Below are 19,309 nucleotides of genomic sequence, written 5' to 3'. Positions count from 1 at the left end.
GGATGGATCGCTGGAGAAATACACTCACTCAACCAACGAACGGGCAATCGGCTCCGCTCAGCCGGACCCGAGTCGCGGGTGCGGAGAAGATGGGTAGTGGGCGACCCTTCGCGGGTCCCTTTCGTACCGGTTCGTCCAGGTTCGCTCGGTGGTCGTGGCTTTATTCTAAAAGACCCCAGGACTCCTGTTCCCAGCTCCCAGCCCCCACTCGCGGGTCTAGGTGCCAGAGTCCCTCCATTAGAAATGCGGTCCTCTTGCTGAAAATAACTTGTCTCAGTTTTTAAATCGTATTGACAATATTGAGGCTCTTTTTAACGCCGCTTCCAGCCTTTGCACACTAGTCATACAGTCAGAACAATAATAGAATTGAAAGAAGGAAAAGAATCCCAGTGCCCAAACCTAAGTTCACCACTTTCTCTTCTTAAAAAAAGACGAAAAAAATAATCACTCAGACTTATTTTCGGTGCACACTTGAATTGCATCGTTTCAGTCAAGGTGAACATGCAGTTTTGTATTCTGCAGTTTCCATTTGCCTCACCCAAATATTTGCCGTGTGCTATGATCCTCTTACGTACTTTTCAACGGCCGAGAGATATTTTGTTAGTGTAATTTACTTTAGCTGTTCAATTGTTAAATAGTCCGCCGTGTCCAGTTTTTCAGCATTAAAATGATGCTCAAACAAAAATCTTCAAACACATCGTTTGCTCCTTTGGGGAGCAAATTATTTGGGGAGGATTATTTCATTAGGATCGTTACTGGCTCAACAGGGTAGGGACATTTTCATTGCTCTTAATATCGCGCCAAACTGCCTTAAAGCATTTTCCCCACACCCTAAGCCTCTGCTGAAACTGGTCTCCGGAACAAGAGTTACCGCGCAAAGTGCTGAGCCCTCTAGGGAGAGGGAAGGTGAGACAATGGAAGCCTTGTGAAGGTGGGGGAAGGCGTGGGGTTGGTGGGGTGGAGTGGTGAGGTTGGGGTTCGGGGAGAGGAGGACGGAGGTTCCTTCCCCGGCTTGGAGAAAGGTAAGACCTTCCAGTGGAGGTGAGGACCCGACAGCCTCAGGCTGAAGTTTGTTAGGTAGACACTAAGGGAAGGACACAGGGACCTTCATGTGCTGGGTATCTGGAGAGCTTTGTGGGTTTGCAGGGGCACGCAGTGGCTTATACTTTGCGAAGTGTCAAGCGAGGGTGGCGAAATCGGGAACCGAAATTGGAAACCGACAATCTCCTCATGGGGCATTCGGACGATTTTAAACTGTTGCTATATTAATAGAGGCGTAATTACATAATCATTATTGTTTTAAGTTGTGTTGTTGAAAAGGAGGTTACGTTTCCTTTAAAAAATGCCAATTATCCTTTAAGAAACAATTCCTTACCTTAGCTACAGTATTACACGTATCTTAAAAGCAATACATATTTTATTATTTTCCATAACGAGAATATATTCATGCATTTTGTGGTTAAAAATTATAAGTTAACACAAACTCACTGTAAAATAATCAGGCTAAGATGTATAGAAGTTCTTCTCTTAATCCTCCCTTCGTAAGTAGCGCAGCTGATAGTTACAGCGTTGCATGTGCTATGTGTTTTTCAACAACGGTTTACACTATTCCCGCTACTCTGCAAATTGCCATTGGAAAACAGATTTAACAAGAGGCCCTCACATTCTTACATATCAGTGGATGTCGCTCTATCTCAGTTTTAATAGCTGTCTAGATAGCATTATATGGATGTTCCATTTTTTCTCTATTTCAAAAATTACATAAATAATGCGTGAATGAATTTTATATCACAAAACAATTCAAACAATACTAAACATAAAAATAAAACAGAAAACAGTGTGTTTGTCTGGTTTCCCCTCTTCATGCCTGCCTCCACTCTTATCCCACCTGATGCCTCAGAAGTTTGAGGTCAGAAATTTGGCTTTTGTTCCTCTAGACAACAACTCCAGTCTTTAAAAGAATCGCTTTATTTGTTCTCTTTAGCCTGCACACTCGCTCCCATTCCCGCCCCCCTCAGTAAGGAACCACTGAGTTGTGCTTAGTGTGTATGTCTGTGTTATGCTTTCTCACAAAATATGCGTTGTTTTGTGTGTGTGCTTTTCACTCATGCACATTGGGTTTTATATTTCATTTCGTTTTTTAAACGTTACTTTAAGAAGTGTAGTTTTAAAGAATTTTAAATTTATGGAAAAGTTACAAGAACAGTACAGAGAACTTCAGTAAACCTGTTTCTGAGCTGCATTTGCTTTATCGTTCTCTTTCTCTATGTATTTATTAAATTATGGTTATTGTAGCACTTGAGAATAAGTGGCAGACATCATGCCCAGAGAAAGAAGTCCTTTACTTACATGACCACAGTGCAATGACCAAAATCAGGACATTTAACAACATTGGTAACAGTGCTGTTATATAATCTTCAGATCGTATTCAAAATTTGCCAATTGTGCCAATAACATCCTTTATCATTTTTTTTTCTAGTCTAGGATCTAACCCAGTATCACTCATTGTATTTAGTTTTCCACTTCCTGTTAGTCTCCATTAGCTGGAAACAGTTCATCAACTTTTCTTTGCTTTTTTGTAACATAGACATTTCTTGAAGAATACGAGCCAGTTGTTTTTTATGTATTATGCTTTCTTGCTTTATTTTAAGCAATCTGAAACTTATAGAAAAATTGTCAGGTATAAAGAACTCACCCTGCCCAGGACCCAATTGAGCATAAATTGCTGACATATGCTTTCTTTTCTGTTTCCAACAAGTAAGGACATTCTCCCTCATAGTCATGATACAATCGTCAAAATAATAAAGTGAACATTTTCGCCATGGACTACTCAGACCTCATTAAGGTTTGCCAGTTGTCCTGACAACATCTCTATAGCAAAAAGATCCAGGCAAGATTAGGTGCTTTATTTAGTTGTCATTGTCTCCTTATTCTTCAATCTGTAACAGTTTCAGTCTTTTCTTGACTTCCATGGCCAGTTATTACATATAATGTCCGTCAGCAGGGGTTTGTTTGATATTTCCTCATGATTCAATTCAGATTATGCGTCTTTGGCAGGAACACCACTGAAATGGTGCTGAATTCTTTCATTATATCCTATCAGAAGGGGCATGCTTTTTATTTATCCCATTAGTGGCGATGTCACCTTTGATCATTTGAGTCAGATGGTGTCTGCTAGGCTTCTTTCTGTAAAATTAGTATTTTTTACCTTTGTAATTAATACATGTTTTTCAGGGAGGAATTTGAGACTACATATATATCCTGCTACTCATCAAATTTTCTACGCATTGTTTATATCAATAAGTACAACGGGTTCCTATTTTATTCAATGGGTTATAACTTGTTACTATAATTATTTACTTAATTTGCAAATTGTCCCACAGGTAGTCAGTGGGAGTCCCTTCAGCTGGCTTCTGAGTCCCCCCCCCTTTTTTTTGTGTGACAGCTTTGTTGAGATATAATTCACATACATACAACTCACCTATTTAATGTGTACAATTCAGTGGTTTTTAGTATACTCACAGGGCTGTTCAACCATCCCCACAATCAATTTTAGAACATTTTCATCACTCCAACCAGAAACTTTAACTATTCTACTCTCAATCTTCTCATGCTGCCAGGTCCCAGGCAATTATTAGTGTACTTCCTGTCTCTTATAGCTTTGCCTTTCCTGGACATTTCATACAAATGGAAGTGTACACTATGTGGTCTTTTGTGACTGACTTTTTTCATTTAGCATGATGCTTTTAAGATTCATCCACCTTATAGCATGCACTTTATTCCTTATTAATGCCAAAGAATGTCCCATTGCATGGACATACCATATTTTGTTTATTCACTTATCAGTGGTTGGACATTTGGGTTGTTTAAACATTTAATTTAATGTTTATTTATTTTTTATTTTGAGAGAGACAGAGAGACAGAGACAGAGCACCAGCAGGGGGAGGGGCAGGGAGCGAGGGAAACACAGAATCCAAAGCAGGCTCCAGGCTCTGAGCTGTCAGCACAGAGCACAGAGCCCAAAATGGGGCTTGGACCCACGAACCATGAGATCATGACCTTTGCCCATTTTTAATTGGGTCACTTGTCTTTATATTATTGAGTTGTAAGAATTGTTTGCATATTCTAGATACAAGTCCTTTATCAGATATATGCTTTGCAAATCTATTCTCCCATTCTGTGTGTCCTCTTGTCACTTTCCTGATAGTATTCTTTGAAATACAAAAGTGTTTACTTTTCATAAGTCATTATCTATTTTTTTGGTTGCTTATGGTATTTGGTTGCTTTTGGTGTTGTATCTAAGAAACCACTGCCAAGTCAAAGGTTGTGAAGATTTAGCCCTATACTGTCTTCTAAGAGGTTTATAATTTTAGCTTTTACATTTAGATCTTTGATTCATTTTGAATTTTTTTTTAATTTTTAAAAAAATTTTTAATTTCTTTTTGAGACAGAGAGACACAGAGCATGAGCAGGGGAGGGGCAGAGAGAGGGGGAGACACAGAATCTGAAGCAGGCTCCAGGCTCTGAGCCATCAGCACAGAGCCTGACGCGGGGCTTGAACTCATGGAGTGTGAGATCATGACCTGAGCTGAAGTCGGACGCTCAACCGACTGAGCCACCCAGGCACCCCGAATTAATTTTTGTATATGGTGTAAGGGAAGGGTCCAACTTCAGTATTTTGCTTGTGGACATCTAGTTACTCCAGCACCATTTGTTGAAAAGACCTTTGTTAATTCTCCATTGAATTGTCTTGGCACCCTTGTCAAAAATTCCTCTTGCCTTTTGACATGTCCTTATCATTTGAGCATTTCTGGCATAAGATGCTTCAATTTCCCATTGTACTTTTCCATGTGCTAGCCCTTGAATCAACCATTTTGCCCCTTAAGGTATTCTGGTCCTTTTAGTGGATAATGTTATTTAGAAGCCAAGATCTGGGTTCTAGCTATGGCCATTGCTACTAGGGATCGCAGCTACAAGACTCTCTTAGTAGACAGAGCCAGGGAATATGAACATATTCATATGAATACGTATATAACACATTTACACTTCCATTTATTGAGACCCATAAGTTCATACCAAGAACTCCAATTACAATGCAATATCACAGGGCTCTTTTTAGTTTTCTGTATTCATAATTGCCTTCTCTGACAGGGAGGAACCTGGCTCCTATAATCCTCAGAAGGTTTATGTGATCAATCCCCTGATGTGTAACCAGATTATGTTGCTGTCTTGCTTTTCCCCCACCTTTGGCCCAAATGTGGGGCCCCTTCTCACCCTGTCGGGGCTTGGACATCTAGTATTGAACCATGGTAAACATCTTTCTGCTTAAATTCCAACACCCATGCTGTGGCACTCACTACATTATTTTTGTAAAGATACATCCCTGTTACTTTGTGCACATCAATCTGTTGCTTCAGATTCCATGGTATGTGACTGCCTTGTTTTACTTGTCTGTTCTTCCGGGGAAAGATACCTAGGTGGCTTCAACTCCCCTACTACCTCAAGTAATGCCACAATGAACTTCCGCATACAGGTTTCTATAAGCACCTGTGGGAAATACTTTTGGGACCTATACCCAGGAGTGGAATTTCTGGGTCACATAGTATGAAATGTCTAACTTGCCGAAACACCGCTGGCTTGCTGTCCAGAATGGCTGCTCCAGAATTGAACTTGGTGTGTTCCACTCACTGGGTGCCAGTCTGCAAAGCATAAAGGAATATTTTATTTTTTTAATGTTCACATCTCTGATTATCAGTGATCTTAAGCATTTCCCCAAGTGCTTGTTGGCCTTTTGGCTTTCCTAGGTCTGTTCCTATGCATTTAGTTAGATGTTTGCCCTCTAGTTCCTTACATCCTAAATGGATATGACTATTCGTATTGTGCTCCAATTTTCCTCCCTCACTTAAACAGCTCGAAAATCCTTTTATTAGCTGCATGGAAGTCCACAGTATGGGTCACCCATAAAGTATTATGCCATTTCCCTATTAATGGGCATTTGGGCTCTTTGAGGGGTTTTGGTACCACAACAAATGCTCCCATAACCATCTTTGAACACACAACTTTGCAATTGTGGCAGAATTTCTCTTTTAAAAAATGTTTATTTATTCTTGAGAGAGAGCGAGAGGGAGCAAGCGCGCGAGAGAGAACAAGTGGGAGAGATGCAGAGAGAGAGGGAGACACAGAATCTGAAGCAGGTTCGAGGCTCCGAGCTGTCATCGGAGCCCGACGTGGGACTCAAACCCATAAACCGCTAGATAATAACCTGAGCTGAAATTGGACCCTCAACTTCACCCAGGTGCCCCTGTGGCAGAATTTCTTTAGGTAAAGTCATAGAAGTGGTATCTTTAATTTAGAATGCACATTTGAGGACACATAACAGGGTCCTCAAGTCGGTAGTGAGGACCAGGGACTCAGTCAGAGATAAGAGTTTGGGAAGAAAGAAGGCATCATTGACAGGTGCTCCTGGTTTTAGATATATACAAAGAGCATTGCAGGTGTAGTTAGGCAGTGAGGACTGTCCCCAGGAGACAGAGCTGAGCACAGAGGAGTAGTCAGCCATCTTGGCTAGGATATGCTAGAGGCACAGCTTTTTGAAGCTACCCTATAGACTCTATCAGTTTCAGAGTCAGGCTTTGGAGGGAGACACGGGGAGTTGTGGGTCCCCTGATGGGAGTAAGAAGCATTATGTTCTCATAAGAACAGTCACTGCCTCTACCATGGTCCTGGAGTATAGGAGCAGACAAGTGGACGTCTGCCTGATCACAGACTTATTCACAGTCTGAGTTTCTACTCTCCATGGGGACTAGCAGGATGTAGTTTTCTTTCATGTAGTTTGGGCAGGTTGTGGCCCAGATGGGAATGTGGGCCAGATGGGGAATGAAAACCAGCCTGAGCTAATTTTCACAAGGGTAATGCATGGGTTATACAGGTGGACTTATCTTTGGGTCACAAGGAAGAAAACAGCCCAAGGCTCCCTGGCCTCAGGCCCCCCAAGGAAACTGTCCAGTGGAGGGTCCCCAGGACCTCTCTCTCACCAGCCATCTCTTCCAGAATAGGACACGTTTTCCTTCCCAGCAGTCCCTCAAGGAGGGCAGCCCAGGCTCTCTGGGGGAGATTCTACTCCTTATCTCTCTGGGCTGAGCCTGAGTGGGGCTGTGCAGTGAACAGAAGAGAAGAATTTTCACAGGTTACAGGTTGGGGTAAGGGCTGAGCTTCCAGCTGTTTTCTGGGGAGAGAGTTGAGGAGGGTTAATTATATATACCAACTTCTGACAGTTGAGGCAGGAACTAGAAAGAGGTGGTGTTTCCTCATCTTCCTTTCTGATCTACGGCCCCAGTGACAGACATAGCACAGACAGAGTCAGAGCCAGAGATATAAGTGGGTAGAGACCCAGGCTCAGGCAAAGCTCTCTCAGGTGTACTAAACACCCAAGATGCGCTAAATGGACCACTGGGGGCTTGAGGAGGGAACAGCCCATCCTTCCACACGGCAGGGAGGTCAGGCTGCTGGGATAGAGCAAAGCCTTTTGGCTCCATGGGGCTGGAGTCTGAGGGTCTGATTTGGAGGGATGTTTGAGCAGGGGCTCTGTAGGTGCCTGTGTGGAGCCCTCACAATTTCATCCCAACTCAGTTCCTTGGCTTCTCCCTGGCTCCCTGGGCAGTTATTTATTTTTATTTTTATTTTTTATAGGGGCTGGTGCTGTGCACTGGTAATACCATGCTGACTGACTCACATTATCTGTCCAGGGGAGCTCACAGCATCAGCTTCTATGGGGGGCGGGGATATCAGGGGAGGAGGGAGATGCACAGACAGACAATAGTGATGTAATAAGAAAAGGGCTGATAAGGATTAACATTTATTAAGCACTTGCTTGTGTGCTTGTGAGCTCCATAATGAACCAATGAGGTAGGGTCTACTACCCCATTTAATAGATAGGAAAGCCAAGGCTCAGTCAGGCTCGATAACTTGCCCCAAATTACACAGTAAACGGTGAGGCTGAAAGTCTTTCAGTCTCAGGCCAAAGCCTGAGACTCCACTACTGCACCACGCACATGGTGGGGCGAGCATGTAAGTATTAAGTCCGAGGTATCAGGGACGACTTGGGGCGCACCAGGCATGCTCTCTACTGCCACGTCCTATCTTTCCGCTAATTTTACCTGGAGGCTGGCCGCTTCTCTTCTCTTCCCGAGCCCCCAGTCCGGCGCCAGCCCACCCGCCAGCGGCGAAGTCATTAGCTCCCCGGCCGCAAGCAGGGAGGCGTCCTCGTGTCGCCCCCTGCTGGTTGCGAGCTTAAGCGACGATGGGGCTTCGCCTCGTTCCGCCCACTCTGCGCATGCGCCCTGGGTGACGGGCGCCCGCCCTCTTGATTCTCCGATCCTGCCCGTGCAGGTCCAGGATAGGGGTGGAGGTCCGGAGTGGGGGGGACAAGGCCCGAGACGCTAGTCGCAGGTGTCATTTCTCTGGTTTACCTGTCTGCTCCGGGTGCTGGAGTCTGCTCTCCCTAACCCCGGTCCCTCTGCACCCCTCTGGGGTAGGAATGGGGCGGGACCGTGGGCCCCCTTAAGACCAGACCCGGAGCCCAGAGAGCTGTGGTCGGGGCCACAGAGGCGTCCTGTATTGGTTTCTGAAGTCCTTCCTGAGTTTTGACGGTACCAGGATGATGAATACCCCCACATTGCGGTAGTGAACAATGGCAGCCCCCACCCCAGGCTGCTCTGTGGCCTGACGTCACCGCCCTCCTCCCCTCAGTGTCTCCATTTTCGGTGTCCGGTAGGGGAAACAGACTAACACAGAGTGACAATACGAGAATAACTGCAGTGTAAAGCACAAGCCTGGTACCGTGAAGGTCAGAGGTCACCAAAAGGTTGCACCTGCACGAGCATTGTAGACCCTAAAAGCCCACCAGGTGGAACTTTCTTGTGCAAAAGGGCCCTGGGAAGAGAGATTGGGGAGGGGGAGCAGTTCTGATGTGTGCATTTGTGTCTGCTTTGTTCCAGGTCACACTTGTCTCTTTCCTGAGCTTCCCGTCTTACATCTTGACAGGTGGCAGGAGATTAGATCCTTTCAGACCACGGGGCGACAGTTCTTTACTGTGTTTGCCAACTTAAGCAAGAGGACAATCGTTATCTTTAACCAAACAGGTAAAAACATGACAACAAGAATACCAAATATGTTGGGGAAAGTGGGTCCCCCTAAAGATGAAGAGAACAGGCCTTTCCTAGCCTCCTCTTCTGTCCTATGGAAGGGACTTCCCTGACTGAGGACTGTTTTCTAGGAAAACAGTCACAGAAGAGAGTCAGAGGCTGTTGCTCTCTTCTCTAAATCTGGCCACCTTGGATTGTTCGTTTCTGTGGCTCAGTTTTGTTGTATATGTAAAGTTGGAGGAAATGGCCTATGGCCATTAATTTATCCACCTGTCTGAATGTGGGATTCTGGTGCTCCTCAGGCCACTGGCCTAGGATGTGGTGGACCCCTGTTCAGGACAATGGCTACTAGGGGACATTCATAAGGGCAAGTGTGTGGCTTGTGTGTGAATTAGAATTGTCTAAAAATGAGCCTGGAGGATGCCACTGGGAATCTGGTGTTTGGATACTGGACCCATTTCAACAAAGTAGCATTCCTCAAGGCCAAATGAATGAGCAGGGGAGATATGATAGGTACACAGATAATGAAATTGTGTCATAGAAAGTAATCAGGACATAAAGATGGTTGTCCCCAACATGGGCTGAGAGTTCAGAGGAGAGAATATCTTCTTGCTGTGGTGTTCAGAGAGGGCTTAATGAAGGAAGTGGCATTTTGGTTTTTTTTTAAATTTTTTTAACGTTTATTTATTTTTGAGACAGAGAGAGACAGAGCATGAACAGGGGGAGGATCAGAGGGAGAGGGAGACACAGAATCCGAATCAGGCTCCAGGCTCTGAGCTGTCAGCACAGAGCCTGACACGGGGCTCGAACTCACGGACTGTGAGATCATGACCTGAGCGGAAATCGGATGCTTAACCGACAGAGCCACCCAGGCGCCCCGGAAGTGGCGTTTTTTGATGGCTTGTGAAAATGGGGAGGATTCCAATAGGCTGACATGGGCAGTGTTGTACCCACCTAGACATTAGAGTCACAGGCTGGGAGAGAACCCTGGAACCTGAAGGTAATTTGTGTGCGTATTTGAGATATTTGTTAACTTAAAAATATGTTTTAAAATAAAATAACACAAAAAAGTGTTAACAGCTTAAATTCCCTCATCAGCTGCCATCCCTCATCACTCAGATACCCTCCACAGAGGCATTCAGTAGTTTTAGTTTCTTGTGTAACCTTCCAGGGATATTCTGTACGTATACTAGTAAAAGCACACACACCCACAAAAGCCACCTTCTCTACACAAACGGCAGTATATTGCACTGGTCTCTACCCTGCTTGTTCACTTATATTTTGACAATGGTTCCTTATCAGTATGTGAAGAGCTTCTTTGAGCTCACTGGCTGAACGCTGGAAGCAATTCCACTGAAGCGGAGAATAGGAGCCTGTGATTTTTGAGGTGTACCTGGAACGATTCCCCCAAACCCTGGCATTAAAAAGCCACAAAGAGGTGGAGGTTTCAGTTTAATTTGGGACAGAATAGTATTTTAATTTTTGTTTGCCCTGTGCCTACTCCATTGCTTTGGGAAAACCATCATGTCCTTCCTTAATATGTGAAAATGGCCCATTAAGCTTGGATAGGTATCCATGGGGTACTATTAGAGTAGAAAACAGGCCTTGCTGGGGTAGTTGGGAAAATCAGTGGGAACTGACTGGCCTCGTGCATTTATTCTCTACTTTTTCTCCTCTACACTCCCAGGGCTGGTGGGTCATAACCTAGGAGAACCACCACCACCCAGTGCTGCTTCTCTATGGGGTCTGAAATTGAAGTCTTGACTTCAGAAGTTGCCTAGTGGGGTGATAGCACACAGGTGTGATTACTCATGGCTCTAGTGCTCATCTTAGGCTCATCTTAGGCTCATCTTCTCCCTTCTTTTTTGTGCTCATAGGGCTGACAAGGACTAGGGTTTGAACTTCAGTTCTTTCCCTAAACTCACTACCAGACAGAGTGGTTGGAATTTCGTGGGGAATATGATTTCATAAGCCAAAATAACTAGACACCTGAGGAGAACAAGTATCTCAAAAGATAACAATATGAGACAATAACAAATAACAAATGAGACAATATGTATCTTTTGAGATATTAGAATAGATGGGCCAATAATTTAAAATAAGCACAATACATATATGTAAGGAGATGGGGAAGTTATTAATAATATAATATAAAACAAGGAATTATAAAATAGCAGGGAGAAATATTAAATGTGAGCAATAGTCAAAATAAAGAACACAATAGATGGGGTAAATTATAATGGAGGAGGCACAATTAATCAACAGTGAGTTGGAAGATCAAATTAGAGAAGTCTCATGGAAGGAAGCAGTGAAGAACAAATAATAAGGAAACTTAGATTACAAGAGGTATGACAGTAGAAGTATAAGTGCCAGGATCCAGATAACAGGAGTCCTAGAAAGAGAGAAAATTAACTATGCAGAAGAGGACACCTTTGGAGAAATAATAGAAATTTGTTGAAATGTTAAAAAGATGAACAACCTTGAATGGAAAGGGTTTACATGGTACCAAACAGGAGAGATGAGGAAAAAGTTCACTCCTAGATATGTTATAATGAAACTTAAGAATATCAAAGACAAAGAGAAAATTCTAAAAGCTACTAGAGAGTAGGAGCAGGTCACTTCCACTTAGGTCAGGTTGACCTCAGAGTTTTCAATAGTAGCGGTGGATGTAAACAACAATCACGAAGCACTTCTAAAATATTAAAGAGAGGGGCGCCTGGCTGGCTCGGTTGGTTAAGTGTCTGACTTCGGCTCAGGTCATGCTCTCACAGTTTGTGAGTTTGAGCCCCGTGTTGGGCTCTGTGCTGATGGCTCAGAGCCTGGAGCCTGCTTCAGATTCTGTGTCTCCCTCTCTCTGTGTCTTTCCCCCACTCACGCTCTGTCTCTCTCTGTCTCTCAAAAATACATAAATGTTATAAAAATTTGTTTTTAAATATTAAAGGGAAAGACTTTTGAAATTGGAATTTTGTATCCAGGCAGATTGCCATTCAAAGAGGAGGGGGGCACAGTGAACATTTTTCTCAGTGTGTGCTGTAGAATGAGCTGCACTGAAAACACTTTTGGAGAAAGAACCCAAAAAGGAAGATAAACAAACCTAGCTCTATGTTTATTAAAACAGACACACCTAATGCATAAAGACACAAAAAAGCTGAGAGAGATGGAAAAAGATATATCAGGCAAACAAATAAATAGCTGGTGTGGCCATAATAATATCCTACCAATGGGACTTTAAGGCAAAAAGCATCATTATGGATGGTGAGGGACACTAGGTAATGACAAATTCACCAAGAAGATATAAGAATTCTAAACATGCGCTTAACATAGCTTCTATCAAGAAAGCAAAAACTGATGGAATTACAGGAATAAATGTACAAATTCATCATCCCTGGTGGGGGACTGCATCGCACTTCTAGGTTGTTGCTAGGTCAAGCTAAAACAACCAAATCTGAAATTACAATCAGATCTGAAGCTTTATGCAAGTCTGAAATATGGTTTCTAGCCATCCACCCACTGTGATATAGGGGAGAACAAAGCAGGAATGGAAATGGGGACTGCAAACCAATAAGTAGCATTTGGCACATCAATTCAGTATTTATATTAGTATGAATACGTAAATGTTATTACTCACAGTATACTTTCCTGCACTACTGGTTTTTTTTTTAATAATTGTTTTCTCTTTCTTATTTGTTTAGTTTTCTATGCACTTTGAAATAATCCAACCTCAAACTGCCAATCCTTTAAAATTCCTCTTAAAACCTTCAGAAAAACTGTCAATTTCATTGCCTTGAAGATTCTTCTCCTGGGCTGGTTGGATACCCCAGAGAAGTTTCTCCCAGTCCACTGCTTGGAGGGAAAGGCCAGGTTGCCAGCAGGTTGGGGGCCAGTGAGAGAAGAGGGCTGGGCGTGGGAGTGGGGGTCTCAACATTTGGTAAGCAGGCCCGACTTCCCTTAGTCCCTCTAATTACATCTGAAGGAAGTTGCAATTTTCATAAAAGAATTTTACCAGCGATTGAGGGAGAACAATAACAGCAACAAAAAGACACACACACGGAAGGAAGGAAGGAAAGAAGGAAGGAAGGAAGGAAGGAAGGAAGGAAGGAAAGAAGAAGAAAGATTGATTCTGTCAAAATGGCCAGGTTCTAAGGATCAGGCTTCTGACCCTATCAGAACAGATTCACCTTTAAGACCTCTGGGTTCTTTCCTGGTTCACAGCCTCTTTCCCAGGATTACTCAGCCCAGAGTTGAGCAGAGAAGGCTGATCCATAATCTCAACTCTGATTGGTTGACTCTGGCTACCTGATACACTTTGCTAGGCACTCTCTCCTTTTTTAGCCTTATGCATTTTAAAGCAAATACAAAAGTAGAGAGACTAATATAATGATTGCCATATACCGATTACACAGTTTCAAGAGCTGACCAATCTTACTTGATCTAACTCCCTATTGTTCTCCCTCAAATTGTCTTAAAAGTTTTTTTTTTTAATCTTTATTTTTGAGAGAGTGAGAGCAGGGGAGGAACAGAGAGAGAGGGAGACACAGAATCTGAAGCAGGCTCCAGGCTGCCAGCACAGAGCCCGACACGGGGCTCGAACTCACAAACTGTGAAATCATGACCTGAGCCGAAGTCGGACACCTAACCGCCTGAGCCACCCAGGCGTCCCTCCCTCAAATTGCCTTAAAGCAAATCCCAGATATTCTATCATTTTTAATGTTTATTTCTGAGAGAGAGAGAGAGAACATGAGCCAGAGAGGGGCAGAGTGAGAGGGAGACAGAGAATCCGAAGCAGGCTCTGCCCTGTCAGTGCAAAGCCTGACAAGGGGCAAGCCCCACGAACCGTGAGATCATGACCTGAGCTGAAGTCAGATGCTCAACTGACTGAGCCACCCAGACACCCCTATTATACCATTTTTATTGTAAATACTTAAGTGTGTCTAAGAAGAGCTCTTTAGAAAGACCACAGTAATTATACCTACAAATTAGTACTATTTCTTACATTACCAATATCTAGTCATTGTTCATATTTTCTACATTATCTCATGTGTCTTTTTACAGGTAGCTTGTTTCCGTCAGCATCCAATTATACATTGCGTCTGTGTGACACATTTTTTTGAGCTTTTAAAATCTGTGACTGTTCAACTTGGTGTGTGTGTGTGTGTGTGTGTGTGTGTGTGTGTGTGCACACGCATGCGCGTGTGTGTGCATGTAAAAGCTGGTCCATGTATCCTTGAGAGTCTTTCACTCTGAATTTTGCTGGCCCCTCTGGTGTCTTTTACCATGTTGCTCTATTCCCTGGCAATTAGATTGGGAGGATTATCAGATTCAGGTTTGATTTTTCTTTTTTTCTGTTTGGGACAGCTGAACCTCATGAGTGGTGCTTGCATCACATCGGGAGGCATTTACTGTCCAGGTGTCTTTCTTTTGTGTGGAGGTCTTCTTGCCCTTGGCAAGAACAGCTTTGGTGGAGCAGGGATACGGGGTCCTTCTGCTGCCTGTCTCCTGTTTGCTGAGGATCTCCTCACAATGGGAACCTGGCATTTCTAAATGTTCTAGACCTTTGGAACTGATTCTGTCAGTGCTTGGTGTATTTAACAGCCACAGCTGGTAGGACAGAGACCGCCTCCAGTTTGGCTGGTTTCTGAAGACCAAGACTTTTGTCCGTGTCTTGCTTCTTGGGGACAAGGCCTGCAGTTGTCTGTCTTCCATAAAGCCATCACCTGTCTCTCTCTGTTCAAAGAATCTGGCCACTTTGTACATTTACCGAAGCCTCGTGGGTCCTGGCCCAGGGAGTGAGGAATAGGAATGGGATTACTAGTATTGCTTGCTACATTTATTAAGGGAGTCTGGAATCCCTGGAAGGCCAGGATACTAATATAACTATCATGCAGTCCTGTTCCCTGGAAGGCCAGGATTCCAATATAACTATCATGCAGTCCTGCAAAATTTCAAGGAAGACCAGATTGACACACATAGTAAAAACATGAAGCCTTAGCTTAGAGTAATTCTGTAAAGCCAGTCAAAGGTAATGGCGCCATCTATGGGCCACTGAAGGAGAAAGCATGGGTGTAATTGTGATAACAGGAAAGGAGCCTGCAGAGGCAGGGCATTCAGGAATGGGATCCTCTGCTCTTCTGTTTTGTTTTTTTTTTCCTTTATGTTTTTAATTAATTAATGAATTAATTAATGTTTCTTTAAAATTTACATCCAAGTTTGTTAGCATATAGTGCAACAATGATTTCAGGAGTAGATTCCTTAATGGCCCTTACCCATTTAGCCCATGCCCCCTCCCACAACCCCTCCAGTAACCCTCTGTTTTCCATATTTAGAGTGTCTTATGTTTTGTCCCCTTCCCTGTTTTTATATTATTTTTGCTTCCTTTCCCTTAGGTCCATCTGTTTTGTATTTTAAAGTCCTCATATGAGTGAAGTCACATATTTGTCTTTCTCTAATTTTGCTTAGCATAATACCCTCCAGTTCCATCCACGTAGTCGCACATGGCAAGATTTCATTCTTTTTGATTGCTGAATAATACTCCATTGTATATATATACCACATCTTCTTTATCCATTCATCCATCAATGGACATTTGGGCTCTTTCCACACTTTGCCTATTGTTGATAGTGCTGCTATAAACATGGGGGTGCACGTGCCCCTTCAAAACAGCACACCTGTATCCCTTGGATAAATACCTAGTAGTGCAACTGCTGGTCCTAGGGTAGTTCTATTTTTAATTTTTTGAGGAACCTCCGTACTGTTTTCCAGAGTGGCTGCAACAGCTTGCATTCCCACCAGCAGTGCAAGAGATCCTCTTTCTCCGCATCCTCGCCAACATCTGTTGTTGCCTAAGTTGCTAATGTTATGCTCTTCCTGTTGATTAATGAGGAGTGAGCTCTACAGTGACACGATCTGTGTTTAATGGCCAGATGCACAGTCAGTACTCTACTGGATACTCAAGGGGACTGTCTGCAGGTCTCTGGAGTTGAGGAGGTATCTGTGCAGCTCTCCTCTTGGGGGCTCTGTCCTGTGTCCTCCATCTTCTTGGACTCTCAGCTCTTTCCCCTCAACTCAGGGAGTGTGCTGGGCTCTGCCTGTTCTTCATATGCTGTGGAAGCTCTGAAGATACAAGCTGGGACAACTGTAGGGCTCCCCTCACTTGTTTCCTTCATCTCAGGGATCATGTCTTGCATTGCCTGATAACCAGTGTCTTAAAGATCATTGTTTCCTGAATGCTGTCTCTTCTTCTCCTATTATTCCACCTTGGCCAGAAGTAGAACTCTTCATTTGACCACTTTAGTTCTCCACTAGGCAAGTCAAATTCTTGGATGGCTTTAAAGACACCACTAGAGGAGTCCCAGGGCATCACAGGAGGTTTGGACCCAGCCTCTGTTCTCAGAGTTCACATAGTAAGGCATCATTCCTCCTTAAACTAAGTGGGTATGATTGGTATCACAGGTGTGTGATGTGTCTGTTTCTGTGGTCTCACAACAGAGACCTCTGGGATATGCACCGAGTGCCACAGTGGCAGGAAACAGTCTTTCTACCTAGTTGGTCATTGTCGTCTTGGTCAGGGGTCCCTATGACACAGGCTTATGGACAAAGTTGCTTCCTGGTTCCTTTCTTTCTTTTTTTCTTTCTTTCAAGTAAGCTCTGTGCCCAATGTGGGACTTGAACCCATGACCTGGACATCAAGAGTTGCACGTTCCACCAACTGAGCCAGCCAGGCACTCTGCTTCTTGGTTTCTATGTCCTCCATCAAGACATGTTTGCCACAGGGGTTCAGATACTGCTTTCAGAAAAGCAACAAACCCTTGGCTACATAGCCCTTGGCTGGAAATTTCCTCACTATGGTTCCAACTTGGGAAGCCTCAGGATCTGAGCAGCAGCAGGGCTGTGGAAAACAGGGAACACCTGGAGGCCAGGCTTGGCCACGGTTGGTGCACACCTGCTGGCTCCCCAGCTCAGTCACCACCCACTACCCCACCTACAAGGGGGGGTCAAGCTGCACTAACAGTTTGTTTTAAAAAGAAAATCATAATGTGAGTCTAATCATGAAGAAACAATCAGACAAATCTAGAATTGAGGACAATCTACAAGCAACTGGCCTGGACTCTCCAAAATATCAATGTCATGAATGATAAAAAGAGGTGTGTGGGATAGCTGCGTGGCTCAGTTGGTTAAGTATCTGACTCTCGATTTTTTTTAAATTTTTTTTAACGTTTATTTATTTTTGAGACAGAGTGAGACAGAGCATGAACGGGGGAGGGTCAGAGAGAGAGGGAGACACAGAATCTGAAACAGGCTCCAGGCTCTGAGCAGTCAGCCCAGAGCCCCACACGGGGCTCAAACTCATAGACCGCGAGATCGTGACCTGAGCCGAAGTCGGCCGCTTAACCAACTGAGCCACCCAGGCGCCCCTGACTCTTGATTTTGACTGAGGTCATGATCTCATGGTTCATGAGTTCGAGCCTCATATCAGGCTGTCTGCTGTCAGCACAGAGCCTGCTTCGGATCCTCTGTCTCCCTCTCTCTGCCCCTCCCCTACTGGTCCCGCCCCCTCTCTTTCAAAATAAATAAACTTAAAAAAAATGTATGTGTATGTGAGTGATGGTGAGGTGGTGAGGCTGTTCCAGGTTACAGGAAACTACAGGACCATGACAATAAAATGCAGTGTGCAAACTTTAATTGGATCCTAGAGTCAGGAACTTCCCCCACCAGCTCTAAGGGACTTTGTTTTTTTTAGATGTTTATATATAGTTTAGATATTGCAGCCACATTGTATTCCTTGGATGTGGTAATGGTATTATGATTGTGGAGGAGAATGTCCTTGTTTTCAGGGTAAATGTAGAAATATCAAATAATGCTTCAGTGCTACAATTTACTTTCAAATGGTTCAGCAAAAAAAAAAAAATGTATATGTACACACACACAAATAAATGCATTTCCAAGTTCAAAGGACCTGAGGAAGAAACAGGCTTGGAATGTTTCCAAATGTGAATAAATCCCATGAAAAGGAGTGGTGAGAGATGGGAATGTGGAGAGAGACAGGTGCCAGATCCTGAAGGGTTTTGTTGAAGATGATAGATTTTTAATTTTCAGGGTAATGAGAATCCTTTGAAACAAGAGACTGCCAATCCCATTATGCATCTAATTTCTTCCCATATACCTGGAAAATGTCTCCAGGATGTCCAGGTGCCTGGAGCTGCTACACCCATGGAAAGGGTTTTTGTTCTTTGTAGACATGTAGCCTTCCCCCTCCACCCATTTTTCTGGTGACGAAACACCAGGCCTTTGTGGTCCTCGTGGTTCTTGCTCCAGGGAAAGTACCCAGCAGCCAGGGGATTCCCTTGTCAAGTCACCCACTCCCCAGAAGGTAACTATAGGCCATACCCAGGCAAGGGAGCCATGCCCACATCTGGGAGTTGTGGTCCTGGGGGACAATCAGGCCTCTTGTGGCCAGGGAAGAGGAACAGTTCATTCTGGAATTTACAGAGAGAACTTAACGCAGGCAGTAGCACATTGTTGTTGGAAATGGACAAGTAAATACTCAGAATGGAGGATCCCCAAAAGGAACGGGGCTCACTCCTTCTCTGGGTCTTTATATCTTTCCCCTCTCTGGGTCTCCCTGATAGCATTTAATAGTACTCCTGTCCTCTTGTCCCAGACCTACAGCTGAATTTCCTCCTCTCCTTCCTGGAGTGCAAGGCTGGAGAAAAACCACATAATTGGATAGATTGGGCCGCAGGAGGAAAACATTACTTGTCCCTTAGTGGTGTGCTGGAATTGGCCCTTACAGGCTCTCAAGAGCCTATCATGTGCATCTCTTCTCAACTCTGCTTTCGGTGACATTGTGTTGGTTACTTGATGGCCACAGTGGAAATATTTACACAATGACAATGGCAAATATTACAAATCAGGGTTTCCCCTCTAGAACTGGAGAGCCAGTTTTAAACATCTTTGAGCATACTGCTGCATATTACATTTGTTTAAAATTGTCTTCTACCTTTTTTTTTTTTTTTTTTTTTCGATACTGAAGTTTCTCAGGACTTTTCTCTTCTCCTGGACTAACAGACTTAATCTTGAGAGTAGGTTTAACCTTGAGCATGGTGTTCATGAAAAAGATCTTAGAAACTTCAGGAGAAAAATATCCATGTGCCCCCTCCCCCCGCAAA

General features: G+C 43.8%; 1 protein-coding gene across 1 annotated transcript in view; it reads left to right on the top strand.

The window, feature by feature from the left end:
- Window positions 1-19,309, top strand: part of CD207 (CD207 molecule) — a 50,135-nt gene that overhangs the window by 12,500 nt on the left and 18,326 nt on the right. Inside the window, exon 2 of the mRNA XM_047854637.1 lies at window positions 8,997-9,140. Coding sequence (XP_047710593.1) covers window positions 8,997-9,140 — 144 coding nt within the window. The remainder of the gene's footprint in view (window positions 1-8,996; window positions 9,141-19,309) is intronic.

This window comes from Prionailurus viverrinus, chromosome A3 (assembly GCF_022837055.1).
Source record: "Prionailurus viverrinus isolate Anna chromosome A3, UM_Priviv_1.0, whole genome shotgun sequence".
Classification (NCBI taxonomy): Eukaryota; Metazoa; Chordata; class Mammalia; order Carnivora; family Felidae; genus Prionailurus; species Prionailurus viverrinus.
Note: the sequence above shows the minus strand (reverse complement) of the source record. Positions and strands in the feature narration are given on the sequence as shown.